The sequence below is a fragment of the Felis catus genome, chromosome D1, assembly GCF_018350175.1.
Source record: "Felis catus isolate Fca126 chromosome D1, F.catus_Fca126_mat1.0, whole genome shotgun sequence".
In the NCBI taxonomy this organism is placed as follows: Eukaryota; Metazoa; Chordata; class Mammalia; order Carnivora; family Felidae; genus Felis; species Felis catus.
This window is the reverse complement of record NC_058377.1, coordinates 61,788,161-61,813,701: the sequence shown is the minus strand read 5'-3', so window position 1 is coordinate 61,813,701 and position 25,541 is coordinate 61,788,161. Positions and strand designations below refer to the sequence as shown.

General features: G+C 41.0%; 1 protein-coding gene across 1 annotated transcript; it reads right to left on the bottom strand.

Annotated features, from left to right (window-relative positions):
• Positions 1 to 6,541: 6,541 nt before the first annotated feature.
• LOC101099146 (olfactory receptor 51M1) lies at positions 6,542 to 7,504 on the bottom strand. The gene has a single exon (XM_003992884.3). It carries the CDS (start codon positions 7,499 to 7,501, stop codon positions 6,542 to 6,544), a length of 960 nt encoding a protein of 319 aa, XP_003992933.3. The 5' UTR covers positions 7,502 to 7,504.
• Positions 7,505 to 25,541: the final 18,037 nt, after the last annotated feature.

The following is a 25,541-nucleotide window of genomic DNA, read 5'->3' as shown; positions in this document are numbered from 1 at the left end:
CCTTCATGCTGAGCGCCACACAGGACCCCGGAGACACAGAGTCCTGGTCCTACTCTGAAAATCTCTGCACCTTTCAACCACGGGTCAAAGAACTCATCCTCTCCCATATATATGCAGGCTCAGTCATCACATACCCAAAGCACCCTCTCTAATCTACGAAAAAAGAAAAAGAAAGTGCTACGAAAAAAGAAAAAGAAAGAAAGGTTGGGGGGGGAGGAGGAGTTCAGGATACAGTGGGAGGGACCTAGAGGGAAAAATCTAACTTATTATAAAAATCAGGGAAAAGCTTTTCTTAGGAAGTGATGTTTCAGCTGAGACCTGAGGAATTAGAATTTTTCTGCGCTAACTGGAAGGGTTGAGGGGATGTGATGTGGGAAACCGTGACTGTGGTGGCAGGTGCACAGGACTGTACTTTAACTAGGACTAAGAGAAAACACAGAGAGAAGGAAACCGTGGATGTGCCTAGCATGTTAAAATCATTGCTTGTTTTCATAAATTGTAATTTCATGAAAATATGAAAGGGAAAAATGAAACAAGAAAAGCCCATAGCCTATCTGCACATAGGATCCCTGTACACCTGCTGTGGTCTGATGTGGGTGACTCAGCAAGAATTAGCTTAGAAGAAACTGCAGAATTCTAAGCTGAAACTTCAGGTAGGGACATTCAGAGACAAGTCATTGACCTCAAGACATGATCACACTTGGCAGAACTCCCCACGGCTAAGGGACTTGGAGGACACTTCTGTTCCCCACTAGCTGTGGGGAACAGATGTTCTCCCTTCTCCTCCAAAAGCCCAACATGTCTTTCTTACCTACTCAAAGGACCACAGTTGGTCTGCCTCAGGGTTGAGCAGCTGTTTGTCATGCCTGTGGCCTCACTGTACCCTTGGTCCCATGGCTCCCTATTTCTAGTTGATGCCACCCTGGTGACCTGATATAAGAAGGCACAAATCTCGAGGGACACCTGCAAGCAGGTTCTTTACTCTCCTGTTATCTTCAGTCTTCTCTTTCCATTCTGTATGTCTGTGTGTCTGTCTTTATCCCTTTTGCTTCTTTGCATCCTTTTTGTCCTCGACCTCCAAAGTCTCCCCAGCCAAGCAAGGCTTGGATCTCTTTCAAAATGATCTTAAAAAGGCAACGATACCTCTCAGTTTCAGATTCATGTGACAAGAATATTTCAGGTTTGAGGAGGAAAGGGTTTTTTTTTTACTCCAAATCCATTGTAATAGGACACAATAAGTCAGCAGAGAGAGGAGAATATGGTACAGTAAATACTACATCCTTGGGAGTGGACAGAAATGGAGGTGAATTCTATGCACAGGGCAACTTTACCTACTGAAGCTTCATGAAGCTCTTTTCTTTATTTTTAAAAATAGAAATGTTAATACTCACCTCAGAGTGGCTGTGAGTATTGAATGTGAGCCTTTAACAACCAATGACTGTCGGCATGCCCATGCTTTCTGCCTCCTCTCTCAGGAATCTTCAGAAGGGATCATTGAAATTCAGATCATCCTCAAATATCTATTAATAGTTATCTTTCCTGATGGAGAGGGACTTGGTTCCCTGAGGAGCAAGTGCCCAGGTAATTTTGTCACCCTTTCTCAGTGTCCAGGGACCCTTAAGGGAAACAAGTAGTGTCATAGAGTCAGTACCTATTTTAAATTAACATAATAATAATAATAAACATCTACTGCATGAATAAAATAATTGATATATGTAATTTGTGTACAGAAATGTCTGGCTTATAAAAAGTGCATCCTTATAAAAGGGTTAGCTATTTTTATAACAACTGTAACAATTATTTTTATAACACTTTATAGGACAATTGTCTCCTGGAGAAATAATATATCAATCTACTATGATCATCAGCTATCACTTTTATAAACATGCAGATAACAAGTAAGGAGCAGGGCACAGAGTTGATGGTAGCCATAAAACATCAGCAGTGTTTAATAAAAGGAGATGACGGAATCCAGGGGTTAAGCTCTTGTGAGAAAAGGTTTCAGGTTGGGTTGGGGGCAGGGGAACAGGAGATTGATCAGAAAAGGGGGGTGAATAAGGCTTACCAGCCTGCGAGGACTGGAGAGAGCAGGCAGAGAGTGGGCATTTCCAGACCCAGTTGTAAAGAGGATTTAAAATTGCTGAAATAATGAGTTTTGGTTATTTATTTGTAGATGGCTGGTTCATTGGCTAATTTTCTGACCAACAAGAAAAAAAAAAGATTTGGCTTGAAAATCCACCATGACCCATTTTTATAGGACTTTTAAAAGTTGTTCGTAAAATGTACTTTTTGTGTTGCTGGTTTAACAAGAGAGAAGAGTTTTGTGTAACTAGTGTGGAAATGCACTGATATGTGGGTAGATTAGATGCAGATATATATGAAGCCGGCAGTGAACTGAGAGACTTGGAGAAGATGGAGGGACTGAGTGAGACATGGCCTTACTAAAGTCAAATAAATCTAGTGTCGAACAAGAAACTGAGGGAGTTTGGGAGATCAGAAAACAGGCTAGTAGAGATTCAGGAGACGGCCGTGGGGTGACCAGACAAAGCAGAACTGAGTTAAACACATTGGAACTGAAGAAGAGAAGTTGAGATAGAAGTTCACTGCATGACACCTGTGGACACTGAGTTGAACTTCGGATGTTGGTGTATTTTCCCCCAGATGTTAATGCCCGTTTCAAACATTTAGCAAAAATGTATGTATAAAGGAGATTGTCATTTTCCATTATACATTGAGATTAGAGTGGCTTCTGGGTGGCTCAGTCGGTTAAGCGTCTGACTCGGTTTCAGCTCAGGTCATGATCTCAGTTCGTGAACTCAGCCCCTGAGTAAGGCTCTGTGCTGACAGTGTGGAGCCTGCTTGGGATTCTCTCTCTCTCTCTCTCTCTCTCTCTCTCCCCTTGCCTGGCTCTTTTTCTCAAAATGAATAAATAAACAAAAAAAATTGATATTGGGTTCTAGGAGAACTTTGGTCAAACTTCCCTTTAGAAATCCAGCACCCTTAACACTCATTATACCTTTAAGGATCCCCTCTCTCTCAGCAATATATGAAAATTAAAGTTTGTATTTATTTACTATTTTGCTAACGTTTTTGATAAAATATGGTGTTTTTGTTATTTATTTTATTTTTCAAATTTCTTATGAAGATGAACATGTTTTCAGATGTTTTTTGGCATATTCGTTTTTTTTTAATGTTTATTTATTTTTAAGAGAGAGAAAGCACAAGTGAGGGAGTGGCAGAGAGAGAAGGATTCAAGACTGGAAGCAGGCTTGAGGCTCTGCTATGACAGCAGAAAGCCTGATGTGGGGTTTGAACTCCAAAAGCAAAAGTACATGATCTAGCTGATGTCAGACGCTTAATAGACTGAACTACCCAGGCGCCCCTGTCCTACTCATTTTTTGTGTATGTGCATTGCCTATTCATATCTTTGTTTAATTTCTTATTGGATTTTCTGTCTTTTAAAATTTTTGCTAATTTATATAGATTCTTTATATATTCTGAACCTTAAGCATCAGTTGCTCATATAGATATACACTGCAGATGAATCTCCTAGTCTGGTTTGTGTTGTCTCTTTGTTTCTGGTATATTCTGTTTTACTCTATTTTCATTTTTTGTCTATCTATATATGTGTATCTACTTCTCTGTTCTCTTGTATTTTCTTTTAAAAAGCCTCAAATTTTCCTTTTAACATTTATATCTTTAATTGGATACATTTTTTATGTGTATTATAAGGTAAAGATCAAATTGTATCTTCCACATGGATAACAAATTTGGCTAGCACTGCTTATTAAATAACCAAAATTTACCTATTTTTACATTTTAACATTTTTTCAAGTGTTTATTTATTTATTTTGGGAGGAAGGGCAGAGAGAGAAGGAGTGAATTTCAAGTAGGTTCTGCACTGTTAGCTCAGAGCCCGACACGGGGCTCGATCTAACGAACCGTGAGATCATGACCTGAGCCAAAATCAAGAGTCAGATGCTTAACTGACTGACCTACCCAGGTTCCCCCCAACCTTTTTTAATGTTAACTTTTTCAAGTGCCATCATATCTGAGGGTCTTTGTCTGGTCTGCTGTTATCACCCTTTCTCCCATTTTGGCCAAGCAAACAGAAACAAAAAAAAAAAGCCAAAATTTTAATCAGAAACCAGTCTGACAGATATCAACCATGTGTGTACCATCCAAATGAATGGTATAAACTAAAGAAAAAAAAAGTGAAGAGGTGGGGGACTCTGTAATATAAGGGCAGGAAAAATTACCTTGTGTGGAGGCAAGGATATGGGAAACTCTAGACTCCTAAGTCCATGGAAAGAAAGAGAAAATTGAGTTTATAATTTTTTTAAATATTTATTTTATTTATTTTTTTAAATTTTTTAAACGTTTATTTATTTTCGAGATGGAGAGAGACAGAGCATGAACAGGGGAGGGGCAGAGAGAGAGGGAGACACAGAATCTGAAACAGACTCCAGGCTCTGAGCTGTCAGCACAGAGCCCGACGCGGGGCTCGAACTCACGGACTGTGAGATCATGACCTGAGCCGAAGTCGGACGCTTAACCGACCAAGCCACCCAGGCGCCCCTTTATTTTATTTTTTTTAAAGTTTTTATTTGTTTTTGAGAAAGAGAGAGAGACAGGGTGTGAGCTGGGGAGGGGCAGAGAGAGATGGGAGAGAGGGAGACGCAGAATCCATAGCAAGTTCAGCACAGAATCCACCCGTAGGGCTTGATCTCGTGAACCACGAGATCATGACCTGGCCTGAAGTTGGAAGCTCAACCGACTGAGCCACCCAGGCAACGCTTTAATGTTTATTTTTGAGAGAGAGAGAGAGAGAGAGCAAGTGGAGGAGGGGCAGAGAGAGGGAGACACAGAAACTGAAGCAGGCTCCAGGCTCTGAGCTGTCAGCACAGAGCCCAACACAGGGCTCAAACCCACCACCATGAGATCATGACCTGAACCAAAGTCGGACACTTAACCAACTGAGCCACCCAGGCACCCCAAGAGAATTTAGTTTATTAAACAGACTCAGCAAGGTTTCTGTTCAGGCAGATCAGGAAGGAGGGGTGGTGGACTATATACAAGGTTTTCCATGCTTCAGGACTGTGAAGAATAACTCTCAGTAAGCACTTCCAGGTCATGGTAACCTGTGGCATAGGAGGCTGGAGGCCCAGAGGGCCTGAATTGAGTGAAGCAGAGCTAGGATACTGATGAGGAGCACCCTTTGATAAATGCCATCATAAGGGAATCCTCCTGGTCTTTCCGGGTGTGAAGAGAAAAAGTTTCCCTAGAAAAGAAGTTCTCTTTCTCAGTTTCGAATCTCTATTTATGCATTTATGTATCCAAAAATTAATAGCATTTATTCATTGAGCATCTGTTCTCTGCCATTCATTGTATTTATGGAGATGTACTGGTTAACAAGACATGCATAATTCCTCCAAGGAGCTTAATTTAGAAATCCATTCTGGAAAAAGACAAAAAAAAAAAAAAAGAAAAAAAAGAAAAAGAGAGATTGGGGGAGGAGGAGGAGGAGGAACTAAGCTGGAGCATGAAGCAGCACATTATTATGTGATAGATGTTACGCTGGGAAATGCAGGGTTCTAAAGGAGCAGACACACGGAGCATCTACTTTGATGTTGGAGAGAGGGCCCTCAGGGAAATGTCCAGGAGGAAGCAACCCCAATGCTGAGACTCCAACATGAATTTCATTTAGTCAACGGTATGGGCAATCTTCTCTGCCAGTTTTAGGTTCACAGTCTCCTGAGCGATGGGATCATGACTTACAAACGTTTGCGCTATTTTCCTTCATTGAAATTCTGCCGCATGTCATGTCATTGTGCAAGATCTCACAACCGAAGTGCTTAGGAGCAAACACTGACTTCTGATTCCTGACAGTAAGTCCACAGGAAAGGTAAAATCAGAGATGTAAAGAGTCAGGAGTGGGGTCAAGGGCTTTTACTAGATGAACGGGACCAGGAGGGAGCACATCCACAGAAAAATTTGGAGGTGTTTTACCTAAATCAGCCATTAGGGAAGAGTGACAAGTTCTGATTCTTCCAATGTGACTAAAGAGTCCAAAGGACATGGCTTAACCAGGATAGAAAGTGAAGAGAAGGACTTTGACCAGGTAGAGAAGAGGGAAGCAGTCCCAAGGAACCATTAATGAAAGGTACATTTCTTGAAGTTAATTTATCTCTTCTTTACCAGGTTCTGTTCTGGATGCTTTTTAATGTACTTTTCCTTTTTCATTTTTGTTCCATTTCATTTTTGTTTTAATATTTGTACATTGCTGATGACCCTCAACAGAATCTTCTTCTGGGCCATTTTCGGTGCTATCAAAACAGCAAGGTCTCATACGTAGGAGGAATTATAATTTAAGCAAGAGAACATCAGCACTCGTAACCCATAACTCAGGAAAGAAATCTATACGTATTTTAATTAGGGCAGTGGAAAAAAACTTGGGGAACATGTAGGGTGATGGTAGGTTCTCAATGCTGTAAATCTTTGGCCTGATTTGGGAACTTCTCCTGGGTACCCTCTGGAATCTTTAGCTCCAAGACTTAGTACTGACGTTCTTAAGACCGAGGAGTTTGCTGATAATGTGGCGGATCTCCTTGGTCTTAATACTGTATATGATTGGATTAAGCATAGGAGGCACAAAGAGATAGACATTGGCCATGAGAAGGTGGACAGCAAGTGGGACGTGCTTCCCAAAGCGGTGCACGAGGGACAGCCCCACCATAGGCACAAAGAATATCAGTACAGCACAGAGGTGTGAGGTACATGTTTGGAAGGCTCGGAGCTGCTCCTCTTGGGAGGCCAGTCTTGCCACGGTGTGCAGGATGACCCCATAAGACAGTGCAATGAGCACCAGGTCCAGCATCATAGTGAACACCACCACTGCCAGCCCATACAGGTTGTTGAAGGTGGTATCTGTGCAGGCCAAGTGTATCACTTCCTGGTGTAGGCAGAAAGAATGGGAAAGGACTCGAGGCCCACAGTAGGGAAAAGACTTCAGGAGGAGGACAAGGGGAACTAGGGCCACAGGTCCCCGGAAGATGACAGCCAGACCTGCCCTGATCACTCGCTGGCTAGTGATAATGACCGAGTACCTAAGGGGGTGGCAGATAGCCAAAAAGCGGTCAAAGGACATAATAAGGAGCACTGAGGACTCCATGAAGGAAAATGAGTGGATACAGAACATCTGGATCTGACAAGCCACAAAGTAGATACCATGAGATTTGAACCAAAAGATTCCCATAGTGGTGGGCAAGGTAGACACTGACAGTCCCAGGTCAGTGAAGGCCAGAAAAGAGAGTAGATAGTACATGGGTCTGTGCAGACGAGGGTTGGTCTTAATAACTATCAGAATGAAACAATTGCCCGAGATGGCCACAAGGTACATAAGGAAAAAGGGGATGAAAATCCAGTGTTCGATGGTGTCCAATCCAGGAAAGCCAGTGAGGTAGAACATGGGACTAAACTGAGTAATGTTGGATAAGAGCATGAATTGAGGACTGAAGAGAGCTATCATTCCTCAGGGATGGAGCTGAAAATAAATGGATATTTCTGGTTATTAGTTCTTCTGGTCTCACTAACAATCACACAGAAGGAGAATCATGACCATCATCTTCTTTGCTATCATCTAGTTCACTATTATCAATTCTACCATTCTACTACCTTTAGTCTTTGCTAGCACCGCCTTCACCAGATTTTCTTCAGTATTTCTGCAATTTCTATTCCTTCTCAGCCTCCTTTGCTGGCTTCTCTTCATTGCTCATGCTTGAAATATAACCATTCCTATTCTGAGCAATTTTCTGGCCATACTCTATTGTTTCTCCTGGCAATATCATCACTCACATGATTTTATTTACTATCCATACATTGATAAATATCAAATATATAACCTGATATTTTTTATTTTTTATTTCTAGGCTCCTATCTAGCAGCATGTTGAGTGAGCATCTACATCTAGTTGTTTCAAAAGCATGTCAAAAATTCAACTTATAATCACTTCCCCCAGTAGGGTTTTCATTTGTTATGTTTTCATTAACTCAGTATAGGAAATGTAGACTTCAGAAATAAGTTGAGGAAGAGACATATATTTGAGAGATATTAGTAAATAGGCTGGACAAAACCTAAGAAGTGAGTGTAGAGAGAAGTTTCTAGTATTGAGCCCTGGGCAAATCTGGCATTTAGAAGTAGAGAAGAGAGACTTCTCTAAAATATTCTGAGGGAAAATAAAATCCCAGTTGCATCAGGCAAAAAACAGGAGATGGTGGTTTTGGGTGTAAGTTTCATGAGGGATTAATCAATTAAATATAATATCACTAAGGGGTCAAGGTAATAAGGACTGAGAAGTGACCAGAGGATTTAGGGACGAGGAAGTCATGGTTGATTGTGAGAGAGCATTTCCATGGAGTGGTTGGGAATCAAATCTGATTCTAGTTTTCAGATGAAGGAGGCAGTGTAGGATTCCAGGCAGAGATGAGACCCATTGGTTGTTCATAAATTCAAAGTGGAACTGGTCAGCATTCTTGTGTGTTTTTGACCACTGTGTTTATCTGCTCAAATGCAGAAGAGAAGTATGTGGAGAGTTGAAGTTAGGGTAGGCTTGTATGATGACAGTTCAGGGTCTATCAAAAGAGTAATTATGATGATGTGCTGTGGACACTGCACTGCGTAAAATGAAAAGTGAAGACATGAAGGAGTGAGAGATGGTGAAAAAGGACCGGCGATCTAGAGTGTGGGATGGGGTTGAGATGCCAATTTAAGGTAAAGGACACAATCCTTGTTAAGAGGAGGTCAGGGCGCTGAAAGTGTGGCTGCTGATTGGATTAGGGGAGGGAATATTGGAACCATAAGAATTTAGTCTGGATCAGTAGTGGAAAGAGCAAAGTGAGTCAGTGCTAAAATTTTAGCCAATAAAATGGGACTGGAAAGGGCTGTGGATGCAACCAGGAGGGGTTAGCGATGATGGTGCATGCTGCCAACCAGTGGAAAGAGTGCAGAGGAGGTGGTGAGAAGGAAACATGTTCTAGAAGACCAATGCCAGCCTTTCATCACTTTGACAAGGGGTGAAAGGATTATCCACGTGTATCCTCTCCATTGCTTCACCCCTAAGTTCACGACTCAACCAACCGTCCAATGGCTTTTTTTTTTTTTTTTTTTTAATTTAGCTAAAGCAAAGCTTTTAAAACTCACCAACGACCTCTAGGGGTGGAATTCAATGGCAGCTTAGTCACACCTGACCTCTAGAGCTATTTCTTCTTTTAAAGGCTCCCTCTTGGAATTCTTGATGACAGGATCTGCTGGTTCTCTTCTAATTTTTATGACAGCTCCTGTTCAGTCCCTCCCATCCATTGCACAAATGTTCATTTGTTCATGTTACTCAGGCTCCTGATGTTAAATACTTTCTCATTCGTTATGTAAGCTATTATTATTTTACTTATAGACTGATACCCCTAACTATTTATCTCTAGTCCGGACAGCTCTGCTAGGCATCAGGCTCGAACTTCTGCCTTCCTGCTAGTCTCAAAATGGATGCCAGTTAAATCCAATACATCTAATCTTGAGCCCATCCTCTACCCTCTCCACACGTGATTCTCCTCCCATTTATGCATTTTTGACAATATTGTTTAACACTTTCTAATCATCCAAGACAACATTTTGGAATGTATCCTTTCCTTGGCCCTTTGCTTCTTCCCAGATCTATTTTTCTAACTAAGTTAAGTAATTTTTACCTCCTAAATATCCCAGCAGTCTGTTGCTTTGTCTCCACGCCTGTGCTCACTGACATAGTTCTTAGTTCTCACCTCACCTGCTCACCTGACCTCTCTGTCGCTTAACTTGCACGCTTAACACCGACTCCCCTTGATCCATTCCCTGCTGCGGTCCTGGGGCTTGTTCAGAGAATGCTAACTCTCTGAGCTTCTGCACTGTTCCCAGTTCTTCCCAGCCCCCTTTCACCAGAATGCGGTTCACACTTGTGAAGAGCTATGGCGAGGGCTGCGGTTTGGTGAGTCTGTGCCCCAGCCAGACTCTGGGGGAGACTTAGCATCATCACATACATTTCTCATAACCATGAAATGTTCTGTCCCCACTACACAGAGCAAGGAACTAGAGCAAAGGTAAATGACTTCTCCAAGGCTTCCAGGTGAGCTAATGTCTGAGTGAGCATCTGAGCCCCTGTCTGCCGAATTCCAAGATGTGTGTTCTGAATATGTTAGAATATTCCATAGCCGGGTCCTTCTGGCTTCGGCATCTTTCTCAACCGACATTTTTTCTCTTGCAGTTGACAAATCCATGCAACTCTTTCTACAATTCTCTACAATTCCCTATATGTATTTTTCTAGTTGCATTATTTAAAAAAATTTTTTAATGTTTATTTATTTTTGAGAGAGAGACAGAGCACGAGGAGAGGAGCAGAGAGAGAGAGGGAGACAGAGAATCCGAAGCAGGCACCAGACCCTGAGCTGTCAGCACAGAACCTGACACGGGGCTTGAACCCACCAATGGTGAGATCAGGACCTAAGCCAGAGTCAAAGCTCAATTGACTGAGCCACCCAGGCACCCCTCTTGTTGATATTATTTACATTGCTGTATATCTTGCTTTCCTGAAAAAAAATCTTGTTTTTATGACCAGTGAACATTGGCTGATTCTTCAAAACAGCACAAATATCATTTTCTCTGACAAATCTCTCTTGACTTTCTTGTGTAGAGTTAGGCAAATCTTTCTCGGTACTGACATAATACCTTTGCTACAGTACTGAAAGTGTAAATCACAGGGGCACCTGGGTGCCCTATTTTTTTAGGTTTATTTATTTATTTTGAGGGGGGAGGTAGGGGCAGCGAGAGGGGGAGAGAAAATCCCAAGCAGGCTCCTCACATCAGTGCACAGCCTGATCCAGAGCATGATCTCATGAACTGCTCTTGAACCAGGAGGTCATGACCTGAGCCGAAATCCAGAGTTGGATGCTCAACTAACTGAGACACCCAGGTGCCCCGAGTGACAGAGTCTTACTAATTTCATCTCAGGTCATGATCTCATGATCATGGTTCATGAGATTGAGCCCGCCTGGACTCTGTGCTGGCAGAGTGGAGGCTGCTTGGAATTCTCTTTGCTCTCTCTGTGCCCTTCTCTCTCTCTCTCTCTCTCTCTTAAAAATATATAAATAAACATTTAAAAAAGTGTAAATCACACACATACTTCCTTTATATATATATATACATACATATATATACACACACTTATTTATACTTATCCTTATATATCCTTTATATATACATATATATTAAAGATAAGTATATACATGCTTATAAATACACTTATTTATACTATATGTAATATCTACTTATATGTTATATATAAGTATATACAATTACAAATATGTATACTATAAATAACAGGGGCACCTGAGTGGCTCAGTCAGTTAAGCATTCAACTTCAGCTTATGGTTTCATGGGTTTGAGCCCCACATCGGGCTCTGTGCTGACAGCTCTGAGCCTGGAGCCTGCTTTGGATTCTGTCTCCTCTCTTAGTCCCTTCCCCATCCCCGCTCATGCTCTCTCAAAAATAATTAAATGTTAAAGAAATTTTTTAAGTGTAAATTCCACACATACATCCTATATATATATATATATATATATATATATATATATATATATATATGTATATATATATATATATATATACACACACACACACATATATATTTATATACAAAAACAGAAACAAGTATATAGATACACTTATTTATACTTATATATAGTATCTACTTATGTTACACATAAGTAATAATTACAAATACATATATGTATACTATAACAAAAATAAGTATATTTACCTATACATACTTCATATAATATGATATATTTTCTTCATAGATATATTCTTTATATATAATTATACTTACAGATATTTATACTTACACCTACATACACGTATTTCTTATATACCCTATATATGAAATATGTTATTTGTATCTTATATATACTCCTTATATGTGTGCTGTTTGTGTGTGTGTTTAGAATTTATGACTCACTTTTTATACTGATGAGAGTGGAACTCTAAGAAAGGCCCCAGGAGTGCAGAACAGTGCCTAACACATAGTAGGCACTGATATATGCTTTTGCGTAAAAAACTAAATGAATAAGTGAATGAATTGAGTGCTCACTGCTTGTCCTGATTAGCTGTGCCTGGAGTTTGGTGTTGAGTGCTATTTTCACTGACTTCAGAATGATAAGGACAGGAAGGAGGCTCTGGGAGAAAGGAGGTCTATAGACAATGATAGGGCTGGGGTTATTTCTCCTGGAAAGGAAGTTCTGAGGAGTTTCTCTGAAAATGAAAGATAATTGTCCATGTTAAGAGAGAAACAGGTGTTTCTCCTTTAAAAAAATCTCCCCAAATTGCCACCTTCCTAAAGTGGCCCCCATTTCCATCTTGGCCTGAAAAGACCCAGGCCAGAGAGCCAACCCCATCCCCATCCCCAGCCTACTCAAAAGAACTGGTAGGACTTCTGTCCTGAGGAAACAGATAAGCCCCTCTTGGCTTCTGTCCCAGCTCCCTGAACCAGATAGAGAGGTGGCCACTTGCTTCCTCTGAGACTCACCCCACCCTCTTCCAGAGTGAGGAGAAACCAGAGCCCAAACTTTGATCCTCCTTTGGAGTGGGCCAAATCTTCCCATCTGAGGTGAACACTCAGAGGCCTGAGGCTGCCTCCCCACTCTGGCTTTGGCATCCAGCCTGCATCCCTTCGCTGGGGAAGAGAAATCCTGCTTTGTCCTCCGTGAAAGGGGTAACGTCAGAGCCACTCTGGAGATTGAGGCCACCCCCACCCCAAAACAGAACCATGTGTCTGATAAAGGTTTTGGAGTAACTAAGGTTTTAAAAGACAAAAACAGAAACAACAACAAACAAAAGAACCCAGGAAGCCCATCTGTCAGCATACAGCCGTGGCTACTGACAATGTAACTATAGTATTCACAGCAGAGACCGAAAGAAGAAATTCCTGAAAAGAGATTTTTCACTATGCAATGAACAGGTTGATCTCCACCTTACCTTTGTGTTCGAAATATTCTTTTGTTTCAACCTAATATTTGCTATTTAAAAAAACTGAGTTAGTGGTAGAGGCTACTGTTTCTTATGAGTAGGAGAATACCCAGATGGACTTGGACCTTATTTTTGAAGATACCTCACTTTTGAGCATTCCCACAAGGGTCAAATTCAATGTGTCAACGTGCCTTTTGTGACCAGGGTGGATGAGGACTTTGGAGGGGAGTGGACGTATTCTGGATACTGGGGAAGCCATAAGGGTGTCTGTGTTAATAGAAAAGACTAGGGGCAAGATCCTTCTTGCCATGTTCACTGGTCCGGCACACAAAATGTACTTCAATCGGCACACATGTACAAAATGTATAAAATCTGAACTGAAGAAGCTAATGGATGCTTGGTTGATGAGAAGACAGGGAGGAGTCTGTGGAGACCGGAGGGTTTATGATATCCATGATTTCCAGAAATAAACCAAGAAGGGCCTGGCCTGGGCACATCTAGGGAGCCAGGCAGCCCTTTCTCGTGGCCTCAGTAACATAATATTTATTGTAGATGGGCTTTCCTTTTCTCTAGAGAGGGCAGTCTCTGTTCCTTTCTCTGGCCCTGGTTCTTTGCAAAGGCTTTTACTAGTGTCAGGAGTGGAAGAGTTTCTGGGAGATCATGGAATCCAAGACTTCATTTTACAAATGCAAAACACTAAGGCCCAGTGTGCTGAATATACTTGTCTAAGGTCATTCAAGGATTAGGTGCAGGAGCTGGAATTAAAATTTAGGCCACATTTTCCCAGGGTCTCTGCTTTCCTGGACAACTCTACATCCCTGACTCCTTGCATTCTCTCTTTCTTCTCATATGACCCTCACCCCCACTGAAACCCTGGCTTAGGGCAGCAGTGGAGACTAACCTGCAGATGCTCGTTTTAAAAAAGTGAAGCTCAGGTGATCTGTACCGGGAGAGGAAGCGGGTAGGCAGTATGGCAACAGCATCAGTGTGAGGCCTCAGGCTGTACTGCCAGGGAAGGATTTATCCTCCTTCTTTCCCTGTGCATGTGAAGCACCATGGCACCAGCTGGGAGAAGCTGAGGACAAACAAAGAGTCCCCAGGGCTGGAAGCCCTGTGGGCAAGAGCCGACGCGACTCCTCTCCCCTCTACATCCCTCTCTCCTTCCATGAGTTCACCTGAGGCTGAAGAGCCCTCACTTTATAGGACTTAATCTCCAGGCTGCTGGATCTCCGCTGGCAGAAAAATGGTACAGCTTCATCCCCTTTTCCTGCTTTATGAAGAAACTGATCCCGGCCACCTGCTACCTCATTTGATCCCTCCCTGTGTTCATCAGAATGGTCCCACAGTTTGCCAGAGAGGCCGGACGTGGTGTATGAAGGCCACCCACGCAGCTGCCACATTGGCTCACATTGCTCACCTTCCTGGAAGCACCAGAGCCCCCAGCACCCCCATGTCCTCCCATTCTCGAAGTCATTTTCAGGCCCACTTACCTATTTCCTTTGATGAGATCATTCCTTCACTCTTTGTCTCTGCCAGACACTGCACCTTTGAGCCTAGAGGCTGGCCAGAGGAAAACCTTCCATACACACTCCCATCCCAAATGCATGCTCCAGCCTGTTTCTCAGGCTTTCCTGAGGCTCTCCACTCAAATCTGAATATGCGGACCCTACTTCAACAAGCCCTGACGCAAGGAGTCTTTTCCCCAACGTTCCCTCTCTTCTTGCCTTCTTCCCTTTTCTGGTAACAAATACCATCGTCTCAGAAAAGTCAGTTTGTGTTTCTTCCTCAGTCCAAGCTACAAAACCTGAATTGATTGATGTGGTCAGGTCGTATGCACACTTCTCTTCCCGTGGAACACACACACACACACACACACACACACACACACACTTGGAGATTGGCATTCACAAGGTATTATAATAATGTAATCATAAGCAGGAGATAGTTGATCAGGTTTGCATGAATGTGAACCCCCCAAATGGGACATATAGACCCAAAGTGAGGACAGAGACCCCTGAAGTTTATGACATGCCAGTGTGATCAGAATACACCTAGATAGAAGATGGCATCACCTCAGACGAGGTAAATAGCCAGTAATTATGGACAGACTGTAGGCAGGCAGAGTTAGGGTGACAGGACAGGATGCAGAGAGCAGGTCATCTTTTGAAATTGTAGTTGATGGGATGTGAGGGCGATCTGGCTGCGACATCTGTCACCCCATTGATCGCCAGGGTTGATTCGGCTGATCTGGCTGGCTAGGCGGGTGTCCCCTTCCTCCCTCACCGCTCCATGTGCGTCCCTCCCGAAGCTGCAAAAAAAAAAAAAAGAAATTGTAGTTGATGAAGAGAGTTCTGGCTCAGGCAACAGAGGGAGAGAGTTGAAAATCCTCAATTAGGTTTGTAGGAAATAAAATTCGTATCAGAAAAAATTGAGAATATTCTGCCTTTATTGAGAACATAATTTTGGTCATGTCCTAGAGGGAGCCAAGTTAGGGAACAATTGCTTCTGTTATTACCATCAGCAGCAACTATTGCTATTATTTGGGGGCCTCTATGACATATGAAATGATACAACAATCATATGGACAACCAAAGACATGGACGTAGCAATTATGGGAGTTTGGGTGCATAGCAACTAGCCCAACTGGGAGGCACAGGGAAGGTACTCAAACTGAGCTATGAAGACTAAGCAAGAATTAATCATGAGACAGGACTTTATAGCAAAGGAATGGCAGGAAGGAGGGGTATACGCTAAGGCATAGAGGTGAGGAAATTTTTCTGAGAACCATAAAATTCTCCAATACTCAAATATAAAATTTGAGAGAAGTAATGCCTTAGAATGAGACAGTAGATGTAGGCAGAGATAAGAGTCTGGAAGACTGTATGCATATTGATGATTGAGTTTAACAAAGCAAGGAATGACCTTGTATTTTTTTATGGAAGATATTATTAGCAATATGTATAAAGTATTTAAAATCTGCACTGGCAACAGACATTGTTTGGTGCACGGTGCTAGGTGAGAATAACTCCTAGCTCTTCACGTGGCTAAATGATACTATGGAGTGGATGGATAACCTTCCACTTATCTGGAGGCTTGCAATACTATTTGCCTTATATTTCTTGCTAGCATCTATATAATAGCTTTCTACTCTGCTTCTCTGAATTATACAGTAAATGAAGGACTAGCGCCCAAGGAATTGTCATTTTAAGAAATACAAAATGTTCTTAGGTCTTTTTGTTTTATTTTTTTATATCACAGAAAAATCCTTTAGAATGAAGATTGAAATGACATTAACCATTCTTATCAATTTTCGTTTGCTATGCATCTATTAAGTGTCTGCTCTGAAAAACCCTGAGCAAGGCCTTGCAGATACATAAGTTGACATGACATAGTTTTCTCTTTATGAAGATCGTATTTGGTAAAGAAAACAGATTGTGTTAAACACAGTTTACTGAACAGTTTGTCCCAGGCTGGGAAGGCAGAATTTGTTTCTGAAGGCTGGTGGCACCGAACAACAAAGGAATAGTTCTTGGGCACATCTCTGTCCCCTTGGGTAATGATGGTGTAGGGAGGCAAAATTTGCTGCCCCAAAATGTGTCTCTTTGGCATGTGGATTATTTTAGGCTAATTATTATTATTTTTTTTTATATTTGGGACAGAGAGAGACAGAGCATGAACGGGGAAGGGGCAGAGAGAGAGGGAGACACAGAATCGGAAATAGGCTCCAGGCTCTGAGCCATCAGCCCAGAGCCTGACACGGGGCTCGAACTCACGGACCGCGAGATCGTGACCTGGCTGAAGTCGGACGCTTAACCGACTGCGCCACCCAGGCGCCCCTAGGCTAATTATTTTTAAGAAACAGAAGGCTAAGGTTTCTTTTTGCTTCCCATTGACTGCCTAAAAGAATTTAGATAGGACACCTGTTCCAGGAAGAGAACTATTACCATAGACAACTACAGTATAATATGAACTAGGTGTGGTAGACAGGGAGGAACCTAGCAAAATCTGCTTGTTAAAATTATTCTGTCTCATTGTTTCTCTGAGGCCCAGCAAACATTTGTTTACCAAATTTTTACTCTTTTCATCTTCTTGTGAATTATCTCTCCTTTAAAGTCCCAAATCCCTGTCCCCTTCTCCATAGTTCTTGATGGTATAGTCCTCAATAGCTTGACTGACTCTCTATGGACCTTTTATGCTTATGGAGCCCCCGTATATATGTAGTTAAATTTGAATTTATTCTGTTTCATGATTTATTAATGATTAATCTGTCTCATGTCAGTTTAATTCTTAGACTAGCTAGAAGAATCTTGAATAGTAGAGTAAAATTTTTCCCCTCGCCAACAATGAAATCTTATGAATATAAAGTGAAGTGAATGTAGGTAGGTGATTCTTAGGGACGTGGTATATCAATATGTTGGTATGAGTCTAATCTTGAATGTATTAGAATCCATTACTAAAGTATTGGGGCACCTGGGTGGCTCAGTAGGTTAAGAGGCTGACTCTTGGTTTCGGCTCAGGTCATGTTCTCACAGTTTGTGAGTTTGAGCCCCATATTTGGCTCCACACTGACAACAGAGAGTCTGCTTGAGATTCCTTCTCTCTCCCTCTCTCTCTGCACCTCCCCTGCTCACTCTGTCTGTCTGTCTCTCAAAATAAATAAATAAACTTAAAAAAAAAAAGAATCCCTTACTAGAGTATCTAAATCCATTACTAAAAGTATCAATGTAAGAGTGTACCTATTTGTATGTGTGCTAGTGTGGCTTTCAGTGCATATAATATTATTTTCACATGTGCCTGTGTGTGTGTGTGTATGTGTGTGCATGTGTGAAAGATACAGAGACAGCTGTGTGTGTGTGTATGTGTGTGCATGTGTGAAAGATACAGGCAGAGACAGCTGTGTGTATGTGAGAATATGACTGTCTTAGCTCATTCCCTATCCACAAGGAGAACAAGTAAGCCTACTCTGTACCAGAGATTGAGAAAGCCTGTGGGAGAGACAGGGATATATTGGATCCTAGCATGCTTTTCGGGATCCCAGTTATATTTAGGGGAGGTTCTACCCAGTATCAATACCTAGCTAACTGAGTCAGGCTTGGCGGGGTATGAGATTACTGTAGAACAGCCAGGTCAATATGCATCTTGTGATTTTCCAATACAACCACCAGGGGGAGCCTTCAACCCCAAATGGGTTTAAATTCAAACCTTCCTTTCCCAACAGGTTAAGAAAATACATCTTCCAACTTCATTTTCCCACATCCTGTTGATCTCCCACAAAGTTCTAAGAAATGCCAGCTGGTGCATTCCTCCTCTGTCTCATGCATACAGACAACAGACATACCCAAACCCTATAACCCACATAAAATCGTGAAAGTAATGGAGAGATATATTTTCTCTACTTTCTCAGATATTAAAGATAACCTCATAGGATGCAGATGTGTCTGAGTGCCTTTAGTTCCAGTTACATTGACCAAGCTTTGAATCCCCAGTCAGACCAGACACAGAACTAAAGGAAATCCTTTCTCAAGGTTTTTGGTTTCTCCAGACTCAGACTCACTTGGGTTGGGGGAGGGGTCTCTGTTGCAGAAAATGGCTGTAGCCTGAAGGGGAGCAGAATTTGTGGCTCCAAAATATTCCTCTTTGGCATAAGGATTATTTTAGGCTGATCATTTTTAAGAAACAGCAAGGCTCAAGGGAGCTCTGAAAACCAACCAAGCAGAAGTTACCCTTTTGTAAGAGGCATTTACATTTGTAAGGAAATCTCCATTTGTAAGGATGTCTCCCTCCATTACCAGGATGAGGAAAAGGACTAAACCTCAGGAAACTGGTCGTTGGGGAAGGCAAAGACCTAAATCTGCATAACAAACTTACCCTTGATCGCTGTGCTTTTCCACTAGCCTCCCATAACTGGCTTCCCACCTCCCAACATCTGTTGTCTTTAGATGGATCTGGGATTTTAAATGGTGGCTTGGGACATTTTGGGGAGTTTTCCTGGGTACTTTCCATGTATACAGGAGGTATGCATGTTATTAAACTTGTTTGTTTTTCTGTAGTTAATCTGCCTTTTATCATGGGGGAAGGAGGTGGTCCCAGCCATGAACCTAGAAGGGTAGAAAGAAAATTATTTTTCTGACCCCACAAAGCACACCTTTTTCTGATCCAAGGTCCAGGCCTGGTGAGCAAGGCCCTCCTTAGATAAACATTTTTTGGTATGTGATTGGTAAGGGCTTTCCAGGCTGGAAAGACCTATGCATGTTGGGATTGTCAAAGGGATCCTGCAGTCTGGTCTGAGCCCATGAGAAAGCTTCTTGTTGGAATCTATATTTCCCATTGCCTTGCCTCCCTGGATGTCTGCATCTATGCAAGCATAGAAAGTCTAGAATGTTTTCATAGACGAAGGCTCCACATCTTCCTGTAGCAATCTTTTTAGTAAGTTCTTCTTTCCTCATATCGTGCCTCTCACCAGTCATTCCAAAGAAGAACGAATTTTCATCTTCACTGTGACAAATTTTTGGTGAGACCCCTTTTGAAAAGCCAAAAATCAATCCTTCTACCCTCACCCCTAGCTTGGGTTAAGGTCTACCTGGTATTTTTGTTTGTTTGTTTGTTTGTTTTGTCTGTCTCCGCTCATAGCCCATCTAGCTCAGGTAACTCAAACACCTGCCTCACCAAAACAAGCCTGACATTTCCCAAACTTTTCTCTAGGCCACTCTAATGAGAGAGCATAAGGCAAGCTCAGGGGTTAAGTACAAGCTAGCACTCCCTTCTCCCTGCCAGGTGGAATGTGTTATACTCCTGGGACACTCCTGGCTATCCAAGAACAACGGTAAGGGGTTTAAGGGCTTGCCATGGTGATGTGGGAAACAAAGGCAAATGAAAATTCCCTTACTGCCTACAGCCCATTGACAAGTCCTTGAAATAGGCAGAGTGACCTCCGTCTAGTAGCTCAGCTGCCTTCATGCTGACACTTTGCTAGGGGCAAAAAGGAATCTTGGCCCTGGTTTGCTGACTTAGGGCCTTAACCTTGGCGATGCCACTTTGGGCCTCTGGTTTTCTTTTTAGTGTGCTAAAGACAGTGAAGCTGGAAAAGATTAAATCACTTGCTTTTGGTCACATGGCTGGCATTAAATGAAGTGATGTGACTGAATTTCAAAGTCCTAAGAACTTGCATTTCTTCATGCCAACTTCCAAGAGAATGAGTTCATCCTCATTGGAAAACAGTCCAGTGGCTTGGACTGTTTGGAAAAAACAATATCAATTTCAGTCTCCCCCAGAAATGTAGTCTTGACAGGTCAGTCAGGAATTTTCTAATGGGCACCAAGAAGTCTGTCACATGGTACTCCCAATTCCCCAAAGGAAGCTGAGGTCAGCTGTGTGAGGAGACCCTCTACTCTTCCTCCTAAGGGAAAATGGCCTTGCCTGGAATAATTCTTTCTTTTCTTTTGCTTACAACTTTCTTGCCCCACTCTCCTTCCTATAAAAACCTTCCATTTTATTCACATCCTAGGAGCTCCCCTCTACTTGCTGGAAGGGGTGCTGCTGGGTTCATGAATTATTTAATAAAGCTAATTAGATCTTCAAAATCACTCAGGTTTATAATTTTGTTTTTTAGCAAGTAAAATGTTTATAGTATACATCATTTTGGCAGCTGTTGTGACAATAATGTGTAACAACAAAGTGATAATTTCTTTTTCTTTTTAAATGTTTATTTTTTGAGGGAGAGAGAGAGAGCAGGGGAAGGGCAAAGAGTGAGGGGACAGAGGATCTGAAGCAGGCTCTGCACTGACAGCAGAAAGCCCAATATGGGGCTCAGACTCGTGAACCATGAGATCATGATCTGAGCCTAAGTCAGATGCTTAACCAACTGAGCCACCCAGGGGCCCATGATAATTTCTGAAAAAAATAAAGTAGCTCTTCGTATCCTGAATTAACGCGAACTGCTCTACATATACTTTCTTATGGAGACTGAGAAAGAGTCAAACTCTTGCTGTCTCTGTGTTTCCTCATTCACAGCAATGAGGAAGGCTAAGGGCTAAATTTTCTTATCTATGTCATGCAGGTTTTATGCTATGTAGTCAGTGGGATGGTTACTAGTAGGCAAATGAGGAAGGAGGTGGACTATCTACTGGTGACAACGGACCGGGCTGTTGCTTTGCTTCTTTGTAAGCACACATTATCACAGTATTGTCTAATAGGCTTTGCATTACCCCTCCTCCCACTTTTGAGGCTCAACTTCTTGGCTGATTTCAAAGTAACAGCATACTGCTTATTGAGGCCCTGCCTTTATCCAGGACCCCTCTGCTCCGATTTCTTCAGCTGGCCTCTGCCAGCAGCTTCACATGGACTCTGATCCCAAGAAACTTTACTCATCGCTTAGTAACAACCATCACCACTGACCTGTGACCTTGAGTACTCACTTCAGGGAAGGTGCCTGATATGCTCCAAGAAGCATACTAGTTGTCAAAGTCGGAGAATAAAAGTATCTCTTTAGTCAAACTAAGGAAGTTGAACAGAGCACATTCATACACCCAGAAACATGCAGGCTTCCGTAGAGACATTCACAGAGACCCATAATTATGCATTTATCCTCCAAATATTTATTAAGAACCTACTATGTGCCAGGCACAAGGCTTTAGGAGAGAGCAGTGGATAAATGGTAGGGTCTCTACTCTCATGAGCCTCAAAGTCTACAGAGGTATTTTTGTTACATCATCCCTGTTTAGACACATTCAGTATAAAGCAAAGCTGTGGAAACAAGAGAGTGGCCTTCTTTGAACTACTCAGCAGACTGACAGTTCTTATGAGAGCTTCCTAGTAGTAGATGGTCAGACCAAGCCTTCTCTGGTTTCTGGTCTACCCACATCTCTCTACTTGTAATTCCAGTCCATAAAGAATATCCTCTCCTTCCAACAACCAGAATAGGAGAGGAGACACAAGACCTTTCAAAACCTATTTATTCTGTAGATACCAAAGGACAACAGAGAAAAGAGATGCCACAAGTGGCCTCCAATAGAATCTTGGAATGGTGACCATCTGTTCTTTTCAGTTTTGACGGGCTATATCCAGTTGTGCTCTCTGCCTCCAGCTTCAACCCAGAAGAGAGTCATTTTGAATGGTATTTGAGGAATATTCTTGGGTTTTCTCCTAGCCTAGAAGTGTTCTCTCAAAAAGTTTGACTGAGGGGCGCCTGGCTGGCGCAGTCGGTTAAGCGTCCGACTTCAGCCAGGTCACAATCTCGCGGTCCATGAGTTCGAGCCCCGCGTCGGGCTCTGGGCTGATGGCTCAGAGCCTGGAGCCTGTTTCCGATTCTGTGTCTCCCTCTCTCTCTGCCCCTCCCCCGTTCATGCTCTGTCTCTCTCTGTCCCAAAAATAAATAAACGTTGAAAAAAAAATTAAAAAAAAAAAGTTTGACTGAAATTTACCCTTCATCTTCCATTAAGCTAACCCTGTTTGTCTTTTTCCCAATGTACCTCCACTTTGGATAAGACAAGATGAGGAATTTAGATGTGGATGAGATTAGAAATTTCAGGAAATATTTGGAAAGTATGAAAAAAATAAATGAGAATCCAACTAGAGAAAAATAAAATACTAAAATCAAAATATTATTGGATGGGATCCAGAGCAGATTGGACAGCATAGGAGAAAGGGTAACTGAACTCAAAGATGCATCAATATTAATTATCCAAACAGAAGCACTGAATGAAACAAAAAGATTTTTTTTTTTAATTAAAAGACTCCCAGAGATGGTAGATCAAGATGTCGACCACATGTGCAATTGGTGTATTAGAAGGGAAGAAGAGAGGAAAAAAAGATAAAAAATTTTTGAAGAATTATTGCCTGAAGTTTTTAAATATTATAACATAAAGGATACCCATGAATTCAGATGCTCAGCAAATATGGAGCAAGGTCAATTAAAGAAAACATACAGGTGAATGAATATTAAAAAACACACGTTGCATACAAAGAAACTATGAAAAGAATGTCGTACGACTTTTCTTCAGAAACAACAGGGGTCAAAGGAAAAAATGTGTGATTTCATTTGTGATGTGGTGGAAATAAAATCTCTTCATGTAGATTTTTAGTGAAAATTTACCTCAAAACCTAATGTAAAATAAACATTTTTAGGCTAAATAACACTTGAGATTAAGACTGTTTTCTCTCTATTGAATTCCTTAAAACACAATTGATATTAAACCAAAATAATAACAAAATATTGTGTAATTATCATGTAAGTAGAGGTAAAACATATCTGAACAGTGGTACAAAGATTAAATTAGGCTATACATGAAATTACATTATCATAGATAAAAAAGAAACATACCAACACTGGGTCAACACATTTCTGATTCTAAAACAGTGCAAAGACTTTGCTGAGGAAAGAAAATTACTACCTTATATTTTCCATCCATGAACAGTTTCCATCCATGTTTGTTTGTTTGTTTGTTTTTGTTTGTTTGTTTTTAAGGTCTTAACAAAATAATAGTAAGTGAATCCAGTAACAATAAAAAAAAAAAAGAATAAGACCTTAGCACATTCATTTGGAAGGTAGGGGGAAAAAATTCTTAGCATTTTTTTGTAGAATTCCATAGATTTTTCACATTTTTTTATAGAAATGCAAAAGATCTGGATTAGCTAAACACCTTACAAATAAAGAACAGTTTTGTACAGCTTATATACTACCTAATTTCAATACTTACTGTAAATCTTCAGTAAAATAGTGCCAAATAATCATAATGAGAGACAAGCACATCAATAAAACAGATGAGAGAGTTCACAAAGAGATCTTCACATAACTCAATTATTGATATTTGACAAAGTCACCAACTATTTTTGTAAGAAAAAATAATATTTTCAATAAATGGTGCTGGTCCATCTGTATATTTATACAAAAATAAAATTAGCTTTCACCTTATCTCATACCTTACACAAAAGTTCATTTAGGGGCGCCTGGGTGGCCAGTCGGTTGAGCGTCCGACTTCAGCCAGGTCACGATCTCCCATTCCGGGAGTTCGAGCCCCGCGTCAGGCTCTGGGCTGATGGCTCAGAGCCTGGAGCCTGTTTCCAATTCTGTGTCTCCCTCTCTCTCTGCCCCTCCCCCGTTCATGCTCTGTCTCTCTCTGTCCGAAAAATAAATAAAAACGTTGAAAAAAAAAATTAAAAAAAAAAAAAAAAGAATACCTAGTGTCAAGGTCACCTTTTCCTAACGTGTGGTCAAAGGATTCAAACATGCGGTCTTTCCTATAGAGAAGTCTGGTTTGGTGTAAACTTTAAAAAAAAAAAAAAAAAAAAAAAAAAAAGTTCATTTAACACAGCAAAGACCTAGGTGTACATAATAAAAATATATCCAAACTGTAAAACATCGAGGAGAAAATATAGGAAAAAAATCTTTATGATCTATTTTAAGAAAAAAAATGAATTAATAAATTAAACTTCATTAAAATTAACAAAGTCTGCCCTTCACAAGACTCTGTTAAGGAAATAAAGTCAATCCAGAGATTGAAAAAAAAAAATTATGTACATTTGAAAAAGGCTTGGATCCAGATTGAATACAGAATTCTTATACCTCAATAATGAGAAGACAGTCCAATGAAAGCAGGCAAACTTTTAATGTAAGTATTTTCACAGAAGATATGCTAATGTCTAAGAAGCATATGAAAAGATGATCAAATTATTAGTCATTAAGGAAACGCCAATTTAAACCACCATAAAATGACTTCTAGACACCAGGATGACTACAGTTAAGACAACAGATAGTACCATATGTTGTTATGGATGTGGAACACTTGGAACTCCCAGATGTTGCTTGTGGAAGAGTAAAATTCTTCAACAGTTTGGGAAACACTTGAGAGTTGGGGTGTGGAAGGACAGTGTGTTTCACTAAATAGCTCAAGATCTCTAGCTGGTGGATGAGAGTCCGAATTTGAATAAAGAGGTTTAGTGTCAGAGCTCACCTCTTTTCTAAAATGCAAGTCAATGGCATACTAGTCAAAATGTGTATTTTTCAGTCTTTCGTAGTATCTGTTGGGAGAGAGCTTATTTTGAAGTAATACTATGGATTTGAAATATCATTAAAAATATATATCTCATCTTTCTTTGCTCCCTTTGCTTAAAAGTACTGATAACACATTTCCTTTGGCTTCCTTCTTACGCCTTAGTGTTTTGTCTACTCTTTCTGGGAAAAGTGTGTCATTTTGGTTTATGCGTTACCAAGATACAACAATGTTCCTGGCATTAAAGAGTTAAATAAGATAGGTTTGCCAACATTTCTGAGAACAAACATGAGGATCCTCGAACAACGTTTAAGTTGCTAACAAGAACACATTCCTAATAATCTAATTTTCTTATCAAGATCTTGGTGCCATGCCTGCAGATTAGGAAAAAGGACAGATTGAAGAAAATAGTTAAAATAACTGCATCCTTGAAAGTAGGGAGACTAATAATAATGTTAATGATAATAATATTAGTAATAATAATAGTAATAATATAACAATGACTATTA

Bases quoted from the DNA above. Each gene is read 5' to 3' on its own strand.
- LOC101099146 (XM_003992884.3), bottom strand. From the start codon at position 7,501: ATGCTCTTATCCAACATTACTCAGTTTAGTCCCATGTTCTACCTCACT.